Source organism: Aulonocara sp. 'chitande type north' Nkhata Bay, linkage group LG22, assembly GCF_057382095.1.
Source record: "Aulonocara sp. 'chitande type north' Nkhata Bay isolate Kocher_YH1m ecotype deep benthic linkage group LG22, A_spYH_male_GT1.1, whole genome shotgun sequence".
Classification (NCBI taxonomy): domain Eukaryota; kingdom Metazoa; phylum Chordata; class Actinopteri; order Cichliformes; family Cichlidae; genus Aulonocara; species Aulonocara sp. 'chitande type north' Nkhata Bay.
Window position 1 is genome coordinate 3132122 of NC_141364.1, and position 22346 is coordinate 3154467.

Sequence of the window (22346 nt, forward strand, 5' to 3'; positions counted from 1 at the left end):
TAGTTTCGTCACGTTTGCTGTCTAAGGACAGCGCAGCGAGACCTCTCTGCTTATGAGCAAAAAATAAAAAAAAACAAAACAAAAACACCCGTTTTGTGTTGGTGGAAAAATGCACCATGTCGACCAATTAAAAAATGATATGGCAACATGACATTTGGTTGTTTAGGAAGAGGGAGATGTTTTAGGAGTGACAGAGAGAGAGAGAGAGAGATTTGTGACGTTTAGTGTGTTTGGAGTGTGTAGTTAGTGTGTTGTCTTGTGTAGTTAGTGTGTAGTGTTGTGGATAGTTTTGTGTTGTGTGTCAGAACAATGAGGCGACTGCTGTCTCCAGGTAGGAACAGGAGTGTCACACCTGCTGCTGTCAGACCTGCAGGTATCAGGCTGTGATGTTTCCTTTATAGTGGACAGAAATATTTGGCACAAATAATTTGTGTGACATCTTGTTGAAGAACAGCTGATTGTTCTGTAAATAGTTTGAAATGGTTATTTAAAAAATCAAGGTAAAATTAAATGGATGCAAATAACTTTGTTGTTTGCAAAACTTGTGCATAGGATTTTAAAATTGACAGTTTATATTTGCATTTAAAGTTATGAAATATGATCATTAAACATGTTTGTGGTTGTTACAGTTTTTTGTCTGATTTTGATCAGTTGTGTTAATACAGTTTGTCAAAATGAAAACATGACTGTAAATTCAGACACGTGAGGTTGTGCTGAAGAGAATGAGACCAAACAAGGCAAGTAAATAGTTTTTAAAGGTGAAATGTGGAGGAAACATCAAAAGTAGTTAAAAATGGATTATACCCTGGACCCCAGAGTGTTAAACATTTTTTTAAAGTAACACAAAAGTTACTTTTCAAGTAATTAATTACTTTTAGAATCTAGTAACTCAGTTACTTTTTGAAGAAGTAACTAGTTACTATAATTAATTACTTTTTCATAGGAACTTTCCTGACACTGCTATCTACACACTCCAAACACACTAAACGTGACAAGTCTCTCACATCTCAAGACTCGCTGTCAATCTCTCTCTCTCTCTCTCTCTCTCTCTTCCCCTCCCCCCCCTCCATTTTATCTCGGCTGTAACATGATGATGATGTCAAATGAGGACACGAGGATGCGTGGCACATTAAATGTTGCACAACGTATTCGTGAGTTTCATATCAGATAAGAAAAATATTTTCAGAAACCGTTCAGATGCACTTTTATCATTTTGTCCTATAAATTTGTTCCATCATGTGACTCGGCTGTCATATAAACACGTCTGTGTTCTTATTTAGTCACAGATCAGATCATCACATCTGTCAGGACAGAAAGACTAGCAGCAGTAAAAAGTACTGCAGAGGCTCAGGTTCATGTTCAGCCCAGGCTCTGTGCTGCAGCTCAGCCCCTCTCTCTCCACTTTCTTTACTGTTTCAATGGTCTCTGTCCAAAAAACAAGAACAAAGAAATATCTGTGAAAAAGTAGAGTTCATAAACTCAAGTCATGAATGAATAAATAAATAAAATAAAATGCAAACATTTTATTTTGAAGGAAATTTAGTTTAATTTGTTGAATAAACCCAGAAAGTTGATTCTGTTTATCTGGACTTTGTGTTATCAGTTTTAATTCTAACTATGAACAAAATGTGGTTTAGCTTTTCCTGTCATGACGTCTGTACCTCCTGTTGAAAGCAGCTCACAGAGAGACAGAGACAGCGAAGCGACAGCAGCATCAGAATACAGAGGACCAACATTTACTTATGATTTACTGCAGAATCAGAATCAGCTTCACATAGAAAAGCTCCAGTTAACAGAGAAACACAGCGACTGAGTGACGGCTCTGCTGCACAGGAAACTGACACTGCTGAAAACTGAGCATCTTAAAATGTCTTCCATCATTGATGAGGATCCAGAGTTGAGCATGAATGTGAAATACAGCAAAGGAGAGGACAGAGGAGAGAGACTGGAGGGACTGGTCCTCCTCCATGAGAATGTGGACTCCTGCACAGACCGTCAGGTCCATGTTTCAACACAGGACGGAGGTAAGTATCAAATACTGAGGCATCAGGAATCAGGAGAGACTGTTTCCATCTTCTCAATAAAATATCAAACTAATACAGATCCATCAAAGCTTTTGGATCCAGAGACTCAGTTTATTCATGGTGTGGAGGAAAGTTCAAGCTTTGGTGAAGGTGTGCAGTCTCTGCTCTTATCATGGTTTATATGTTTCTATATTTTTTAATGTTTTCTGTTTATTTAGAGAATAAATGATAAAAAGTGTCTAGTTTAAAGTATCAGTGTGTTATTTTAGTAAGTGTAGAAACAAGCTGACAGAAAAGTGTTGGAGGAGTTATCTCACAGATCAGTGGTGAAGGCAGAAATATAAGAAACAAGGAAGTGTTGCTCGACACTGTGGAGCGAGTATAACCACAGAAACTACTCGAAGCACACTTGTCACAGCTAGTTTTAGCTGACAGGAAATCAGACCAATGAATAACAACTCTGTTTTCATTTCAGCAAATCATGGAGATATTGTTTTAATGACATAATATTCATGTTATAATAACCAACATTGTCCTCATGATCTGGTCTTTGTGTGAAACACGCTGATACACATTCGTCTGTTTCTGAGTCACATCAAAGCGTTTCTCTGTCAATCAGAGTCTCTGTTCTCACATATGTAAAAGTCACCTGAAGACGAACATGTGACAAAGTCTCCTGTAAATATCAAAACTGCTGGAATGAACTTGTTCAGCTCATCATCAGGTCGGCTGCAGGTGGAAAGTCTTTCTGACGATAAACCAATAAAATACGCTTGAAAAATGGGAAACAAATTATGATTAAAACATGTTTAATAATTAAATTAACAAATTCTTTTCTCTCCATTTTGCCTTCGTAGAAATAAAAGCCCAGAAGAAGCTTCCAGCTGTGAAAAGAAGCCGTTTCAGAGCTGTTGAAGTGAAGCTGGTGGTTCTGTATCTGCTGATTCTGGCTGGAATCACAACACGCTGTGAGGAGTTTTATTATCATGCTCATGATACACTCCCATGTTAAAATGAGCACCTTTGCTGCAGTAAAAACATGTTTCCATTCAGGACCAAATGAGTTTTGGTCTCTAAGGATAGTTTCCTCTTCATAAAAACTGCACGGTGGCATTTTAAATGGAATTCTCTGATCAATAATATGAGCTGCTGTGTGGTACAGCCTGACCAACACGTTGGTTTTGCTGACTGAGCTTCTAGTATTTCATCAGTCTGTTACTTAGCACTGATTAGCAGGTGTGTGTCTGTGTGCATGATTCCTGGCTCATATCTTGTGTGTGTTGTGGAGTGAATGTTCTTGTTGTTCCTTCAAACTCTTCACTCAACACGCTGATTCTGTGATTACATCAACAAAGCAGACAGGCAGCAGCATCTGCTGCAGACTGATGCAGGTGCAGCCACACTATGTTAGACAGTGGCCGTCTGTCATTGTGCGACTAGTTAGTTCACTTGGTGTATTAAGCAGGTAGCTAACAAGCTAATGTTAGCTCCATTCATCTCATTGGAAAATGAAAAACTTTATTTAAATCATTTTAAATTTTAAATCTTCGGTTTTGTTGCATTTCTAACCAGATATTTTGGTGAGTTTGGAAAAAGAGCAGCTGAAGGACGAGATGGAAGGTAAGAAACTATTAAAAACTGTCAGAGTTGGAGACGGATTTGAAAGGTAACTGATTTGACATTTTGAATCAGCTTCTTGTGTTAAGATAAAAAAAAGAAACAAACCAAATGACAGCAGCTGACCTCCCAAACTAACATAAACAGGAGAAACTGTTCACAGTCAAGGGCAGCTCAGCCCTACAAACTCCTTCAGAGTAAAACAGGAAACACACAGTGAGAGCAGTACTTCCACAGGAAGTACCTGATCACATGGAAACACCTTTGATATGAGGAAGTGTTGATTCCCACGGCAGCTTGTCTGTTCTTTCAAAAACCTAAAGATAACATCTCTGACTACAGGTGTAGAAATGCTGTTTGACTCTTCACCTTCTTCCTCCACACTGAAGCACAATTATTCTGAATCTTGTCAGTGGTTTTTGTTCACAGTTGATACGTATTTAGCTCATCAGATTTCCTGTAGTTCTAACACCTCCACCCACAGGACATGTTAAAGAGCAATGGCTGCAAGTTTCTGACTCTTATTGATATTTGACAAAGCAGAGGAAGAAGATTATTTCTGTTCAATGTTTCACTCATTTTATTTTATTTTATTTTATTTTGGTTTCACTGAAATATTTCAGATGCTTTGAACAAGAGTGAGCTGCAGGATGAACTTCAAGGTAAGCAAACACCAAGTTCTTATATCACAGATATATTTGTAGAACATTTTAACTTAATTTGAATCTTTTTACTCTAAAGACACAAAAACCAGCCTGACTCAGTTACAGAGCCGTTATGATGAACTGAGTAAAAACCACAGTCAGCTACAGGAAGAAGTGAAGAAGCTGAAGGAGAAGATAGAAGGTAATAAAGTTTGAATAGCTGATAGAAAACATCAGTGTTACACAGTGATAACCTGATTGTGTCTTTGTTTTGAATCCTACATGTTTGATGCTGTGTAACAGTTTCTCTGTATAAATGTAAGTTTCAGTTCATTATGAATAAGAGAGAAAACCTGAGTTTAAATGAAGCATTTACAGGGAAAATGACAGGGACCAAAGATTAATGTGATACAACAGGACACAAAGTCTGACTTTAAAACATGTGTTTGACTTTAAGAGAAGTGTCCTGATCGATGGACGAGGCTTGGAAGCAGCTGTTACTTTAAATCCACTGAGTGGAAAACTTGGTCTGAGAGCAGGAGAGCCTGTCAGGATAAAGGAGCTGATCTGGTGATGATAAACAGCAAAGAGGAACAGGTGGGTGTGTTTGTTCATGTCTGTGTGATCTTTGATGGAGCTGACAGTGAGTTACAAAGTTCTTCATACTGTGAATTAAAGCCACACATTGATGATAAGTATACATGTGCAAACATACAGACACATAAACAAAGCAGCACATTCATTCCATCAGAAACACAACAGTTAGAAACTATGGAGGAAAATAAAGGGGAAAAGATTGAGGGAGAGCTAACCTGTAAAAATGAGTTTCAGCCGTTGACAGTCAGCTGACCTGATAGTCTGAGGAAGGCTGTTCCACAGTTTGGCTGCAACAAGCTCAAAAGCACGATGGCCTCTGGTGTTCAAATCAGAGCGAGGGACAGTTGGGAGACGCTGATTAGATGATCAGAGAGGCCGGCTGCAGTGATAAGGTCCAAGAAGCTCTGCTATATAAGCAGGGGCCTGTTCATGCACAGCTTTATATGTTCATAACAGGATTTAAAAGAGGATTCTGAATTTCACTGTAAGCCAGTGAAGAGAAGCAAGAATAGGTGAGATATGAGACTGCAGGCCAGGTTTTGTTTGCAGCCTTGCTGCTGAGTTCTGCACTAACTGCAGACCAACTATGGAGGACTGAGAAATGCAGGTGAAAAGTGAATTACAATAATCAGGCAGGAGAAAGTATGAACTCAAAGTTCCAGATGATTGAATCACAGTAAAGATTTGATCTTTGCAATATTTCTGAGCTAAAGGAAACAAGACTGGCTGACCTTTGACATGTGAGGCTCAAAATGCAGCTGTTGGTTCAAAATGATCTTTAACAGGTGATTGGATGTTACTGGTGAGGGGGACGATGTACTGACTGACCTCCTCAGAGAAACTGAGCCAAACAGCACAACTTCAGTTTGAGATGAAGGAAGTTTAAATCCATGAAATGATGACAGAGAAGCATTCACTGAGGCAGGAGAGGCTCGACAGAAAAGCATTAGTGTGTGTGTCATCTGCACAGCAGTGCTAGGAGATCCCATTAAAACCATTAAGCAGATGTCACAGGGGCAGCATTTATAAAGAGAACAGAACTGGTCCAAGGACTGAGGCATGTGGGACTCAGATGAGGACACACGTTGATTAATATGAAGTATCTGTTTGATATTCAAAGATGGTCGCTCACAGTGGACATAGATGCTTCTTTCACTCCTCTTTCAAACCATCTGTCCTCTCTGTCCAAAATGTGAACATATCCTTAAGATGCAGATGGACTGCTGAGTCTTGTCCTGTGGAGGTGGCTCTTCTGTGTTGTGCCATGCACTTGTGAAGTGGCTGTTTGGTCTCTCCAATGTAGAGGTCTGGACATTCCTCGCTGCACTGTACAGCAAACACCACATTGTTAAGCTTGTGTTTAGGAGTTTTGTCTTTTGGGTGAACCAGTTTCTGTCTGAGTGTGTTGCTTGGTCTGAAATACACTGTGATGTCGTGCTTGGAGAAAACTCTCCTGAGTTCCTCTGATACACCGGCTACATAGGGGATGACAATGTTGTTGCGTCTGTCCTTCTTATCCTCCCTCGCTGGTGTCTGGTCTTCTTTTCTGTGCCTCTTTGCTGACTTTAAGAACGCCCATTTAGGATAGCCGCACGTTTTGAGTGCTTCCTTTACATGTGTGTGTTCCTTCTTTTTCCCTCAGGCTTAGAGGGAACATGTTCTGCCCGGTGGTGTAGGGTCCTAATTACTCCAAGTTTGTGTTCCAGAGGGTGATGGGAGTCAAAGAGGAGGTACTGGTCCGTGTGTGTGGGCTTCCGGTAAACTTCGATGTTGAGGTTGCCGTTCTCTTCAATGTGCACAGCGCAGTCCAGGAAAGGCAAACAGTTGTCCTTTGTGTCTTCCCTGGTGAACTTGATGTTCTTATCCACAGCGTTAATGTGCGCAGTGAAGGATTCCACTTCTTGTGTCTTGATTTTGACCCAGGTATCGTCCACATATCTTTACCAGTGGCTGGGTACTCTTCCTTTGAAAGAGCCAAGAGCCTTTCTTGTGAAGTTGGTCCTGTCCTCCAAGGAGCTGTCTTCTTGTAGTCGTTTTCTGACAGTCTCCACGGCCTCTGTGGTGGGTATGCAAGTGAAGAGAGAGACTACATCAAAGGACACCATGGTTTCATCTGGATCCAGGGTAAGTTTCTGGACCTTGTCGGTGAAGTCGGTGGCGTTCTTGATGTGGTGTGGGGTGTTCCCCACGAGAGGAGCAAGGATGGTAGCAAGGTGTTTAGCAATGTTATAAGTGGCTGAGTTTATGCTACTGACTATGGGTCTGAGTGGGACAGCTTCCTTGTGGATTTTAGGAAGTCCATAGATGCAGGGTATGGCATCCCCTGGGTAAAGGCGGTGATATGTGAGGCGGTCAATAATTTTGTCCTTTTCAAAGTCTTGAAGGCAAGCTATAACTTTCTTTTTGTAGCTGCTTGTGGGGTCTCGCTTTAAGGCTTCGTAGGTATTGTTGTCACTGAGGAGAGTAGTGATCTTTGTGTGGTAATCTGTAGTGTTTAGGACCACGGTGCATCTTCCCTTATCAGCTGGTAAAACAGTGATGTTGTGGTCTTTGGTCACAATGAACCCACCCGAAACTCTGGCTGATTGGGGCCCACACCCAGTTCCACACCTTGGCTCAGGCGATTAGAGGATCATCAGGGGGTCCTTTTGTCCCTCTGTGGGGGGTCACTCCCACTAGGTTTATATCTGGGACTCTCCACCATTTGACCTTAGAACTGAAGAAGCTTCTCGGATGAGAGGTGAAACGTCTTCAAGTAACTTAAAGAAGTCCAGACGCTTTTCTTTGCAAGCTCCTTTGACTGTGTTAATAAGAGGAGCACCATCAACAGTATGAAGGCTGCAGAGAAGTCAAGCAGGACTCAAATGGAGTCTTTATCCCAGCGCAGAAGAATCTGGTTAGTAACTTTCATGAAAGCTGTTTCAGTGCTGTGGTTTGTCTGGAACCAGGTTGGAATTGATCAAAGATCTGAAGGAGCTGACGAGCAACTTGATTTAAAACAGTGGGATGTAAGGAGGGTTGATCCCACTCACAAAGACTCTGGCTGTTTGAAAGTCAGCTGAAATGAAAGGGACTGGTTTCTAATAGAGAGAAGTCAGGGGGAGATGGCAGCAGGAAGGAGTTTGAACTCCAACAACAGAACTGGAGGAGAGACTTGGGGCGGTTGAAGAGGTACAGACTTGAACTCTGACCTGATACTGTTGATGTTGCCAGTGAAGAAATCTAAAAATGTCCACAGTCATTAGAAGACATGGGAGTGACAGCAGTTTGTCTCTGGGAAGACAACACTGACTGTAAGCCTGTCAAAGATGATACATCTGTGATTGGATAGTAGGTCAGACATGTGGAAGGTCAGCGTTATGTGTGGGGCCGACAACATGATGCACTACATGAAATGATGCTGCAGTGTTCATCAATTGTGTGGCAGTGTTGTTAGAGGGATCATCAATAAGTAAATTAGACTCATCTACTAAAATGACTTTATGAACAATAACAGATGAGAGAAGATTAGAGAATCCATTCAGGAAATGATTGCAGGATTTGGGAGGTGGATCGATTACAATACAGCAAACTGGAGATTCACATTGAATTATGAAGGAGAGGAATTCAAAGCAGTTAAAGAACCAGGATTAAATGGGAACCAGTTCAGATGATCCTTAGAAACCAAGTCAACACAAAACATTGAAATAACAGAAATGTTATAAAATGAGAGAAATCCTCATAATCCAGATTATTTTTCTGATTCAATCCAACTGAATCAAATGATTTGTTAACACTGATTCCACTGCAACACTGACTGAGCTACAGGAGGAGCTGATATTCATTGATTCTTTGGCTCTTTCTGATTTCTGCACAATGGAAGAAAAGTTTCATCACAGTTATTCTTCCTTCAGACATGTTCACAAGATGATGTCACTACAACAGAAGTGCTGAATCATGACTGGAGACAATATTTGTGTCTCTTCTCAAACAGGAATTTGTCAATGAACTGAACCTGAGAGGAGAGTCCTGGATTGGTCTGGAAGCTAAATGGACACCAGGAGGATATAAATGGTCATCAGAAGTATATGATTGGCCATCAGGAGGATATGATTGGCCATCTAAATGGGAATGGGTGGACGGATCAGCGCTGACAGAAACGTGAGACATTAGTTTGTTTCTATTCCAGAGTTATTATTTAGAAGTGAAACATGGATGTTTTGGAAGATAGATCAGCAATACATGAGCTGAGCTATTTTCCAACAGCCCCACAAACTGAATGTAAAGAAAAGCAGAAATCCTCCTTTGAATGAACAGCTGTGCTTGAACTCTCTTCATCTGCAGTCTGTGATGACGTTCAGTTACAACAAGTCAGTTTGAAGGAATCAGGATTGAAACATGTTCAAAGCAGCGACCGACACATTTCACTTTGTTCAATTTGTCTTCATGTTTTTGTGCTGTAATGTTTCTTTTCTCACAGAACAAAAAGTGTTTCAGAGAATTCCTGTCTCTTCTTCTTTGGTGTTTGTAAAACTTCAGAACATATGAAGGAAGAAGCTTCAGTAAATATGACCTGATAGACACACATTTCAAAGTGATGTCTGTAAACAGCTGACAAAACAGTTTCAAACAGCAGAAAGTCAGCTCTGACTTCTTTTTATTCTCCATTTTTACAGCAGGAAGATTTCATATTCATCAAAGCTTGAAAGCTGTTTTAGTGTGCATGATGATTCTCAGAGAAAAGTCTAAAGGAGGGAAAGTGGGCGAGAAACCTGGGCAAGAAATACAGCAAATATTGGAAATATTCCAAAAGAGACGCATATTTATATGAATGTGACAATAGTTATGAGTTTAGTCCAGTTTCATATCAGATTTGATCTCTCTGACAGGTTCTGGGCAGAAGGACATGAGAATCCCCGTTCTGGTTACTATGCAGTCTGCTGTGACGGTGATGGGAAATGGACACAGTCATATTATCCTAATTCAATGACCTTCATCTGTGAGAAATGAGTTTGGTGCTTTGATGTAAATGTTTGAATAATCCAACCAAAGACACCTCACTATGAAATGTCCTGCATGAGCCTCAGACTCAGCTTACAGTCTTTACTTGTTCATTCTGCATCATATATTGATTACATATATTGTCCCTCTGTGCTCTGTGCTGTACAGTAAGGTTGGAAGTCATCCACACAAAACCTTGAAGTACTTCATTACTCTGTAGTTCCAGCAAATTGTTCTAATAAAAGTCAAAGTGCAGCTTGTCTTTACTTTGCTTTACTTGGTTTATTCATCAGTCTGTTGGTCCTAAAACTTCAGTAAATGTCTTGTTTCTAAAAATTCAGCAAAAAATATGTTTGATTAATAAGAATTTTAAAGGTTCTGATCAGCTGGAACATCAGAAGGACATTTTTAAACCTCTGTGTATGTGAAAGTGACAGAAAGACATTAAATGTTAATCGTGTTATGTAAGTCATATATATTTTGTATTGCATTTTATATGGAAGTTGTATTTAATTTTTTGTATGATGGATTTGAAAAACATATTTCACATAAAGCTTTAAGTGTTGATGACTTTAATTACAGATAAAATAACTTACTCAGTAACTTATTGGTTGAATAGTAAAAGAGAGAAAACGGCTTCAGAGCTCTAAGTGTCGCTATATTAAAGGTTCAACATTTAACTTGGAGACACTTTGAAATATTTCAAAACATCAACAGAATATAAAGAAAACATCTCTGACGTCACGTTCAACACATCTATATATGAACTGAAGTTAGCATCCAGCTGATGCCAGCCTGTACTCTCATGTAATACCACTTTGTACCACAAGAGGCTGCAGTGAGCCAGCATAGTCTGCACTGAGCTCACATTTGTATAGTTGTTGTTGCACTACAGCATTAGGTCAGACCACAAGTGTGTTGTTCTTTTACAATAAACAGCAACAATCAGAAAGTGTGTTTGGATTGACAACAACTGTGATGACACATTATAACCTGTTATTAAAGTTCTGCCCCTGCTTTGATCAAATGTGGGTTACTGCTGGTTAGTTAGTGTGACTTCATACAAACCTGTGTGTTACACCAGTGGAAGAAGCTTTTCCTTCATCAGTCTTCTTGTTTCTTACTATAGGGCTGAACAGCTACACTAACACTCTCTGGCTCTATGCTGCCCCCCTGTGGTCACAGTTGTAGTCAGTGTTGGTATGAAATGTTTGAAAGCTTCAGCACCACAGACAGCTACAGGCAGCTCCACCCTCTCTGTACCATGTCTGCAACCTGTAACTTCAGTGTGTTCATTTAAACATTGAAATAAACTCTGGCTGCACATCGTTCTGCTTTTCTTTAAAAACAAAAACGGTTAAATAGTGTAAAATATGTAAATGTACAAAAGTTAGTGGTCCCAGAATAACTACAACTTTAAATAATTATAATCATAGCAAAGTTTGGCCTGATGGTGGCAGTAATGGAAACATTACAGTACCACCATCATCACTTTCATTTTACCACATTTTATTTGAAGAACACTCAAGGACACTGTACACAGCAGAATAATAAAAGCAACAGAAAAGCAGGCAGTTTACACAATCATAAAGTCATAAGGCATAAAACTAATTTAACATAGCAGAGTGGAGAGGTTATGTGGGATAAGCTATTTTGAACCAGTGAGTTTTTGTCTAGACTTAAAGAGAGAGAAGGAAGAGATATTTCTTAAATCAGGAGGTCGTGAACTCCAGAGTCGAGGAGCAGAGCAGCTGAAAGCCACGGTGGCAAGACAGGGGGCGGGGCTAGAGAGAGAGAAGAAGGAGATCTAAGACACCGAGACGGGATCGTCATCAGAGATAGATGATGAACAGCCTTAAATGTGTACAAAAGTATTTTGACAATGATGTGATATCTAACTGGGAGTGATGAGATCTATAGAAGGGGTCCTGGTGATGATACGAGCAGCAGAGTTCTGGACACATTAAAGCTTATTAATGGATTTTTGAGTAAGACCAAAAAGAAGTGAATCACAGTAATCGATCCGAGCAGTAACAACACTGTGAACAAGAATGTCAGCGGCATGTGGAGTGAGAAAAGGACAGAGACAACTAATGTTGCACAATTGAAAATATGCAGACTGAGTAACATCATTAATGTGTGAATTGAACGATAGAGTACTGTCGAGGATGATACCCAAACTTTTCACAGAGGAAGAAACAGAGACCGGCGAGTTATTGATCGTTATAGAGAAACTGTTGATTCTGGATAATGTTGATTTAGAGTCGACCAAGAGAAGCTCAGATTTGACGGTAACAGCAGTCGGTAAGAAGATTTTTACCCAGAACTAAAATGAAAACCAGAGAGCAGAAACGTAAAAGAACAAAAACAATGGTGGGGTTGGCCCGGAAGCAGAGAGGAGAAGAGGCTCAGAACATGTGGACAGTATGAAAACGGAGGAGATGAAAGAACGTCTCTGGAGGTCGGACGTGTTGCTAACAGTGGAGGGGCTGCTTTGAAGATTGGCTGCAAAGGCAGAGTTTCTCTGGAGACTTGGAGGCAGACAGGAGCCCTGCTGGGGCTTGGCTGGATAACTCAGAGGACTCAGGATACTCGGAAGTTACACCTCCTCCAGCTTATCCAAGGGAACATCAAGGTGTTCCCAGGCCAGCCAAGAGATCTAATTTCTCCAGCTTGTTCTGGGTCTACCCAGTGATTCTACTATAGAAGCATGAACAGGTGGAGACGGAGGCTGCAGCCTGACTGCTCATCAGTTACCTGCTGAAGTTCAGGGTCTGGCTGCTGCGCTAGTTATGGTGTTCTTGATTACAAAAGCACCACAAGTAAACCAGGAAACACTAACTAGAACACTCAGCTGGAGGGATGAGGGAGATCATGACAAGTGTTGGAGTGACTTTGTTAAAAATTGTCATTGTTGTGCTTCAAATTGTGAACCTTGTTTAAACTGCATGATTGAAGATATTCTTGTTTCTGTTCTCCTCCCTGCATGTAGGATGGTGGGGGAGGCTACAGCTATAGTGTTCAACTGCAGGCACATTCCAGGTAAAGATTCTGGTTTCCTTATTTGCTCAGGAACGTCCACTTCCTGCCCTTCATGGGCTCACCTATGCTTGTATATGGTGGACCATTAAGGGGGTTAAGCCATATACAGGGTGGGGGGAGACGACCCTTTTATGAATAGGGATGTTGTTAAATGGTTGTAAACAGATGTTGTGTAGCAGGAAGTCACGTATACAGACACACACACACACACATACAAACACATTCACAGTGTGTGTTCTCTGAATAAAAGGCTGCGAGGGGAGTTTGGAGTTGGCTACAGGGAGCTTGTGTCAGTTCTGGGAGGCAATCTCCCCTTGCAAGCAAACCGTACCAGTGGCTCTTGTGTTCTGTTTGCAGTCTCTCGTGGTCTGAATCCAGCAGGGTCGTATGTTCAGACCCAACAACAAGCAACACAAGGGAATGCAGACAATGAATACAAACAATAAGGGAACAGACCACAGGTGGGAACAAAGAGCAGAGTCTAATCGTCAGTTTTACTCACAGAGGGAGGATAGTAGGAGCGTCGTCTCCTCCGGCCTGAGGAAACAGGAGAGTTTGGAGCTGCTGATGCAACATCATTCCAGCTGAAGAGCCTGTGATGAGCCGGCCCGTAAAATCTCCGGCGAGCAAAACTGCATCATCCAGGTGGAGTCGGCAGCTGGTGATAGGTTGTTGCTCCACGTGAGAAGGAAATCTGCACTTTTTTCTTCTTGGTGAAGGAAAAAGGGAAACCGGATAATTGAGCCTCTGATGGCCCCAGACAGGAAACTCTTTGAGGATCGAGGTGGAAGAGCTTATGAGGAGGCAGGCCAATGAGTGGGCAGCAGAGAGGCTCATCAACAACCGTGAGCAACCAGAGATGGGTGGATGATGCCCACTTTCAGCTGCAGAGCATCAGGTGCAGGCAGGGCAGCAGGTGGACGAACACGGCGTCTTTGAGGACCCCTTAGAGCCCGGTGAGTACCACTGAAAATGTGCTCCTACCAGGGGTGAGCCAACGCTTCCACTTCAGCTTTTCCTCAAGAAAGGAAATGGCTACTTGCTGCCACTTGTAGGTCGGAGTCTGCTGCTTTATTTTAGTGCTCGAGATCTCCTGTCATGTACCGCTGTGTGAGGCAAGGCAGGATAGCAGATAAAATGTGGGAGTCGGAGACAGAAACCAAACTTAAAGACAATTATTACTGACTACAAAACACCATAACTAGACCAAGAAATACTAAACAGACGAACACACAGCTGGAGGGAATGAAGGAGGCTGTGAGAAGAAACACAAGGGAACAGATCACAGGTGGGAACAAAGCTGAACATAATCAAACGAACGAGACCAGGAAGCAAAACTAAACAAGATGCACACAGGACGAGAGACTGTCAGAGTAAAACAGGAAACAGCAGAAACACAGAGACACGACTGGGGAACAGGCCAATCAGCATGGAGACAAGACTGACTTCACAGAGAGATACTAACACAGGAAGAGGGCGGGGACACAGAGGAGGGATGATAACAGAAAACCTGAGGCTAGATAACAAACTAAGACCTGGGACACAAACAGAGACACAACAATCATGACCAAAACTTCACCTCAGAACATGAAATGAACCAGAATCAGACGTCAAACACAAACGCTGGCTCACAGACCAGGACCATGAGCCTCCACCCAAAAGTGTTAGGATGCCTGGGTCGTTGACCCAGGGTTTTTTGAGTTTATTATATTATTTATAATTTCTAGTCTTTGGGTTTTTGTTAGAGTCATGTCTTATGGTTTGTCTCTGTGTAATCCTTAGTTGCTGTCTCCCCGTGTCCAGTCAGTGTCTGTGTCTGCCCTGGTCCCACGTCTCTGTTCCCTCTGTTGTAGTGCAGACTCACAGGCAGTGTGAGTCTGTGTCTTTGTTGAGTCTGTGTTATGTGTTTCCTGTTTTACTTTGAAGGTCTCTGTCTTATCTCAGTGTTGTCTCGTCTCGTCAGTTCTGATTTGCCCCAGCTGTGTTTCCCTCCTGTTGTCCATTCCCTGATTGCTCCCTCGATGTATTTAAGCCCTGTGTTGCAGTTTGTCATTGTCGTGATCTACCGTTTATTTTGCTGTGTGTTTTGTCTGCCTGTGTAAGTTATTTGGATTCTTACTTTTGTTCTGTTTGAGTTCAGCATCAAAGCTGTTTCAGTTTACGTTTGTCTCTGGAGTCTGCACCTTGGGTCCTTTTCTTGCCTGCACACAGCCGTCACATAACAAAAACAGGAACTCTCTTTCTGAGAAGTGATGGTGCTCACCACTGCAGCACCACGCTGCCCTGTTAGTTTCTGTGCTGGTAAAAATAAAGATGAATAAATAGTTCACTCTGACATATTTCCTGTGTCACAAACACTTCTTCTCTCTGCTGCTTCGATGTACTTACAGTTTGTAGAAGGCAGCGTCTAACAAAGCCGTGTTATTATAAACATACTGCAGCTGCTGAGTTAAAGCTTATTATCTCTGTGATAGAAAATATTAAAAACAAAACTTCTTTCAGTGTTTTACATTCTTGTAACTGAACTTCAGATCTTGTTGAATCTTGTTTTCATTTGTACATAACTGACAGTTTGACGCCTCCTGACGTGTCAGAAGAACTGTGACTCGTCCTGTTTTACTTCCTCTTTGTTTTCTCTTCAAAGCTGTCGGACTTAAAGACACAGACAGACGGTGAAGCTGCTCAAAGATCTTTCAGCTCAAAATGTCTACAGAAATTCAAAGTGTTGAAGATTTCAGGGTGAAATACAGCAGAGGGTCCCAGGAGGATGGAGGAGTGAGAGAGCAGAGTGAGGTGGAGGTGTTAGATGATGGAGAGCAGCACCCTGACGTTGGCCTACAAGAAGCTGGTAAGCAGGAAATCATCAAAATGACCAAACCAAAGAAAATGTTGGTGATGAAAGTGTTGTTCAGTGTCTTTTAAAGCTCTGATATCCGACCACTTTAAGACATATTAGTGTTCGTGTCACATGTGCCCAGAATATGTTTCCAGTTTCAGTCCAAACTGGCACACAGATCATTTGTTGCACTGGGCCTGTTTACTCCCAGTTAGGAGCTCCGTTTCTAACCGTCTGACTGTTTCAGTGTCTGTGGCTTCAAGTCAAACTGGTTCAGCTGCTGCTCTGCTTTCAGGAAGAGGTCTGTGAGTGACAGAGAGAAGCAGCCAATAGGAGCAGCACAGCTCTTTCTGCTTCCTCTCCAAGTGATAACATGACTGTAAATACAGCCAGATTGTCCACACAGTCATTGTTTTAAACATATGTGAATGTCGAGTTTGTCCGACAGTGTTGTGCTTCCAAAAATGCGTCTTTCAGAGGTGCAGAGCAGCAGCTTGGTATGCAGCTGCAGTGTGTTAGCAGCTTCCCCCTGTAGTTAATGCAGCACGTTTAAATCAGTAGGTCATAGTTGTTCTGTGGTCTGACAACAGGAACAGAAAGATGCAGATTCATTGTGAGTTTAAAGTTTCCACAGTTCATGGTTGTTCCTCAGCATTACACTTTCCTCACAGCTCTGACCCGCGTGCAGATGATCATCATACAAACGAATATTCTGGGACTCTCCTCCATATTTGTCCCTCAGGTTTCTACACTTCTTTCTACGTTCCCTCACGTCCATCAGGATAGTTTTGCTCATTTAGTCCTTATATTGAGAGGAGGATTGTTTTTCTCTCACTGATCTATTCAAAAGCTGCGACCAAGAAGTGGCCAGAAATGCACCGACCGATCACAACAGCTGGAATGGACTAATGTTACTTTGTCCTTGTTTGAGTTCCTGTAACTTTTTAACAAACTCGACTAATTTGTTTGGTAAATCTGATTTACTTTCTACTGGGATCATTCCTACAGTGAGGATTAATAAAAAGCTCCAAAGTCTCTCATTAGTGCTTCATAAATGGACTTTTTGTTTTATCTTTGTAGATGTTCACACCGAGAAGAAGCTTCCAGCTGTGAGAAGAAGCTGGTTCAGAGCTTTTGAAGTGAACCTGGGAGTGCTGTATCTGCTGATTGTGGTGGGAATCATGACACGCTGTGAGGAATTTGATTCCAATATGTTAGATGTTTGATTTTGAACATTAGAAGTGAAATGATTTGATGCTGCAGACCTGATTGTGTTTAGTTCCTGTTCCCACACTGCTGTGTTTCTCCTACTTCACTGGAAAACACACAAACAGCAAACTTGTTACTATAATGTCATGTACTTCCTTCAAGGAAGGTACATGAAGCCAACACAGAAGCAGCAAAAACTGCAGTTCCTTTAATGACCACTGGAGGCTGATGCTGAAAGCGAGTCAGTCCCCACAGACTCCCATGTTAAAATGAGCACCTTTGCTGCAGTAAAAACATGTTTCCATTCAGGACCAAATGAGTTTTGGTCTCTAAGGATAGTTTCCTCTTCATAAAAACTGCACGGTGGCATTTTTGTCATTTAAGGAATATTTCAAAAGTCAGACTAATGGGGTCAAAGGCTGAACTTAAGATGATTATTCATACTTTTATCATTTTTTTGTAATGCCCTTTTTACTTGTTTTAACAAATCAGCTTTAAATCGTCTTCAGACTGTGCAGAATGTGGCAGCACGACTCTTTACAGGCACCAAGAGAAGATCCCATATTATTCTAGTTTTGGCCTCCCTTCACTGGTTGCCTGTAAGTTTTAGGTTTCATTTTAAAATTTTAGTTTTAACCTTTAGGTTCAGGCTCCCCAGTACATATGTGACCTGCTGAAACGAGCTCTACGGTCATCAGGTCAGAGACAGTTGGTGGCCCCAAGCACTTGATTTAAAACTAGTGGTGATCGGGCCTTTCAGGCAGCGGCACCAATGTTGTGGAATTCTCTCCCACTGGTTTTATAGAATAGAATAAAATAGAATAGAATAGAATTCCACTTTATTGTCATTGCACATGTCACAGGTACAAGGCAACGAAATGCAGTATGCTGTACAGACTCCACTGATTCTTTTAAAAAGCAGTTGAAGCAGCATCTGCTGCAGACTGATGCAGGTGCAGTCACACTATGTTAGACAGTGGCCGCCTGTCATTGTGCGACTAGTTAGTTCACTTGGTGTATTAAACAGCTAGCTAACAAGTTCATGTTAGTTCCATTCATCTAAAGTGAGAATAAAAAAGTCCATCTGGGAAAGTGCAATGATTTTAAATTAATTTCCTGTTTTGTTGCATTTCTAACCAGATATTTTAGTGAGTTTGGAAAAAGAGCAGCTGCAGAAAGAAGTGAAGCTGAAGGACAAGATGGAAGGTAAGAAACTATTAAGAAGTATTAAAGTTGGAGATGACTGTATTTGAGAGTGGGTTAATTTTATGTTTTAAATCAGATTCTTGTGTAAAGATAATCTGATAAAAAGAAACAAAACAAGTTGCAGCTGCTGACCTCCCAAACTAACATAATCAGGAGAAAACTGTTCAAAGTCAAAGGCAGCTCAGCCCTACAAACTATCAGGTTATGTTGTCCACGGTGTCGTGGAAGCTTCAGGACCCAAATGCAGAACATGGTGGGCAAATGTTAAACATAAAGTGTGTTTATTCCAGGAAAGTACAGATGGTGGAGAAACAGGAAACATTAAAGTCCATAAGAAAGAAAAACAGGCAAAAACATTAGGAACAGCACAGCTCGTGAGACGACTGGACAAAGCGTGAGGGAAACAATGGGAATGAATACATGAGGTAATGTGGGACGATGAAACAGGAGGGGAACACAGCTGAACCTAATCACAGGAAAACAGAAGGAAAGTAAACTAAATGCCAAACACAGCAGACACAGGTTAAACAAAGGTTAAACAGGAAGTAATCAAACAAAGGAAACATCACTGACTGTAGGGCCAAACATCGCTAATCGAAGATCAAGATGATGAGTGACAGGTGCTCTGACCTGTGCAAAGTGTCCATTAATCATTTCCATTAAATTAAAAATGTATTCTTTATTCTTCTAATTTCTGAAGATGACACCAAAAGGATCTCACACGACCTGATTCACACTGATACACGGTCAAAACACTGTTTGCCTCTGTCCCATCTCATCACACCTGAGCACCACTGAACCTGGATTAAAAGGTTATGGCGACAGTGGCAAGTAGGGTTACTACTCCCTCTTGTGCTGAGAAATTGCAATAGCACCAAAAACATAAAATGGCTCCAACACTGACAGAAACTTTACACAAAAGGGCAGAACACTGAAAATATAACATGCAAAAGTAGCATATGAATATAAACCCAAAGAGTTAAAGTTACATAAAAATAATAGAAAGGCCAAAAAAAATCTAAATCACATATAACAGACCCAGGACCATAACACAACCTGCTTCAAACTCATCAGGAAACACAGAGTGAGAGCTGCACAGGTGTGGCAGGTTGGAACAAGGAAAAGCTGAATGAGTCGTCTGCAGACGGCGGCCATCTTGGCTCTTTATGTAATCATAAAGCAGCATGTTGGTGCACCAATCACAGCAGAGTACCTGCACATGCCCGTTATCATCCTCTCATTCAGTCACAGCTGAGGCGCAGCATGCAGAGCTTTGCATGAAGGACAGAAAAACACAGCAGTTACACAAAATGACACAAATATGATGACAGTCATAACAACAGGTCAAAGTTCAGTCTGTTACTGTATCATAGACACTGATGCTGTGTGTGCTATATGAGATGCTGCAGGCAGTCAGTGTGAGTCTTCAGCAGTCTGAGCTACAAAGATGGGATCTTGGCTGCAAATGAATGTATGACTGATACTGAATCCCAGCAGCCAACAAACATGCAGCTTCACAACCAGAACGTGTCCTTCTGCCACAGCAAATACAGGAAGTACCTGATCACATGGAAACACCTTTGATATGAGGAAGTGTTGAAGCCTCAGAGCAGCTTTGACTGAATGTAAAAAGACATATTTTCAGTGAGAACAGGCACATGTCACATGAGTCAGAATCTATTCTTTCAAAGCATATAGATAACATCTCTGACTACAGGTGTAGAAATGCTGTTTGACTCTTCACCTTCTTCCTCCACACTGAAGCACAATTATTCTGAATCTTGTCAGTGGTTTTTGTTCACAGTTGATACGTATTTAGCTCATCAGATTTCCTGTAGTTCTAACACCTCCACCCACAGGACATGTTAAAGAACAATGGCTGCAAGTTTCTGACTCTTATTGATATTTGACAAAGCAGAGGAAGAAGATTATTTCTGTTCAACGTTTCACTCATTTTATTTTATTTTATTTTATTTTGGTTTCACTGAAATATTTCAGATGCTTTGAACAAGAGTGAAAACAACAAACTTCAAATCAAACACAATAAACTGAACCACAGTTACAACGAGCTACAGACTGAACATCAAGGTAAGAAAGTATTTAAAATTAACAAGAAAATACTAATGTCAGATAAAATTTATATTTACATTTTTTAACATGATTTTTTTCTACAGAAACAAAACGACTCAACAGTCAGTTACAGGAAGAAGTGAAGAAGCTGAAGGAGAAGATAGAAGGTAATAAAGTTTGAATAACTGATAGAAAACATCAGTGTTACACAGTGATAACCTGATTGTGTCTTTGTTTTGAATCCTAAATGTTTGATGCTGTGTAACAGTTTCTCTGTATAAATGTAAGTTTCAGTTCATTATGAATAAGAGAGAAAACCTGAGTTTAAATGAAGCATTTACAGGGAAAATGACAGGAACCAAAGATTAATGTGATACAACAGGACACAAAGTCTGACTTTAAAACATGTGTTTGACTTTAAGAGAAGTGTCCTGATCGATGGACGAGATTTGGAAGCAGCTGTTACTTTAAATACACTGAGTGGAAAACTTGGTCTGAGAGTCAAAACCACTGTAAGACCAAAGGAGCTGATCTGGTGATGATAAAAAGCAAAGAGGAACAGGTGGGTGTGTTTGTTCATGTCTGTGTGATCTTTGATGGAGCTGACAGTCATCTGTTACTTGTGTCTTTGACCTGCTGTCAGTCTGTGACCTGCTTCCTGTCTCCACTCTGATGGATTTCTTGGATTCTCCTTTTTTGTTGCAGACACATTCAAACGTAAAGTTTTTACACATTTGACAAACATTTAATTTACACAGAAATGTTATAAAATGAGAGAAATCCTCATAATCCAGATTATTTTTCTGATTCAATCCAACTGAATCAAATGATTTGTTAACACTGATTCCACTGCAACACTGACTGAGCTACAGGAGGAGCTGATATTCATTGATTCTTTGGCTCTTTCTGATTTCTGCACAATGGAAGAAAAGTTTCATCACAGTTATTCTTCCTTCAGACATGTTCACAAGATGATGTCACTACAACAGAAGTGCTGAATTATGACTGGAGACAATATTTGTGTCTCTTCTCAAACAGGAATTTGTCAGTAATTTCAGAGGATACTCTTGGATTGGTCTGGAAGCTAAATGGACATCAGGAAGATCTAAATGGGAATGGGTGGACGGATCAGCGCTGACAGAAACGTGAGACATTAGTTTGTTTCTATTCCAGAGTTATTATTTAGAAGTGAAACACTGATGTTTTGGAAGATAGATCAGCAATACATGAGCTGAGCTATTTTCCAACAGCCCCACAAACTGAATGTAAAGAAAAGCAGAAATCCTCCTTTGAATGAACAGCTGTGCTTGAACTCTCTTCATCTGCAGTCTGTGATGACGTTCAGTTACAACAAGTCAGTTTGAAGGAATCAGGATTGAAACATGTTCAAAGCAGCGACCGACACATTTCACTTTGTTCAATTTGTCTTCATGTTTTTGTGCTGTAATGTTTCTTTTCTCACAGAACAAAAAGTGTTTCAGAGAATTCCTGTCTCTTCTTCTTTGGTGTTTGTAAAACTTCAGAACATATGAAGGAAGAAGCTTCAGTAAATATGACCTGATAGACACACATTTCAAAGTGATGTCTGTAAACAGCTGACAAAACAGTTTCAAACAGCAGAAAGTCAGCTCTGACTTCTTTTTATTCTCCATTTTTACAGCAGGAAGATTTCATATTCATCAAAGCTTGAAAGCTGTTTTAGTGTGCATGATGATTCTCAGAGAAAAGTCTAAAGGAGGGAAAGTGGGCGAGAAACCTGGGAAAGAAATACAGCAAATATTGGAAATATTCCAAAAGAGACGCATATTTATATGAATGTGACAATAGTTATGAGTTTAGTCCAGTTTCATATCAGATTTGATCTCTCTGACAGGTTCAGGGGAACAGGACAGTCAGATCCTGATTCTGGTTACTATGCAGTCTGCTGTGACGGTGATGGGAAATGGAGACGGTCATATTATTCTTATTCAACGACCTTCATCTGTGAGAAATGAGTTTGGTGCTTTGATGTAAATGTTTGAATAATCCAACCAAAGACACCTCACTATGAAATGTCCTGCATGAGCCTCAGACTCAGCTTACAGTCTTTACTTGTTCATTCTGCATCATATATTGATTACA

At 40.8% G+C, this 22346-nt stretch overlaps 2 protein-coding genes across 3 annotated transcripts; both read left to right on the plus strand.

Annotated features, from left to right (window-relative positions):
* The first annotated feature begins 1695 nt into the window (after positions 1-1695).
* Positions 1696-9871, plus strand: LOC147303199 (CD209 antigen-like protein A). 2 transcript variants are annotated; one of them, XM_086281355.1, is made up of 8 exons: positions 1696-2024; positions 2882-2992; positions 3597-3644; positions 4265-4303; positions 4383-4487; positions 4743-4882; positions 8856-9022; positions 9751-9871. In XM_086281355.1, exons 1-8 carry the CDS (start codon positions 1868-1870, stop codon positions 9869-9871), a joined length of 888 nt encoding a protein of 295 aa, XP_086137481.1. In that variant the 5' UTR covers positions 1696-1867. The 2 variants fall into 2 exon arrangements, with proteins under 2 accessions (XP_086137481.1, XP_086137482.1); XM_086281356.1 differs by lacking the exon at positions 3597-3644.
* A 5094-nt stretch (positions 9872-14965) lies between these two features.
* LOC147303200 (uncharacterized) lies at positions 14966-22219 on the plus strand. Its single transcript, XM_086280233.1, has 9 exons — positions 14966-15002; positions 15549-15752; positions 16821-16931; positions 18090-18155; positions 20154-20243; positions 20330-20392; positions 20648-20787; positions 21264-21370; positions 22099-22219. The coding sequence occupies exons 2-9, from the start codon at positions 15608-15610 to the stop codon at positions 22217-22219; spliced, it is 843 nt and encodes a 280-aa protein (XP_086136359.1). The 5' UTR covers positions 14966-15002; positions 15549-15607.
* Positions 22220-22346: the final 127 nt, after the last annotated feature.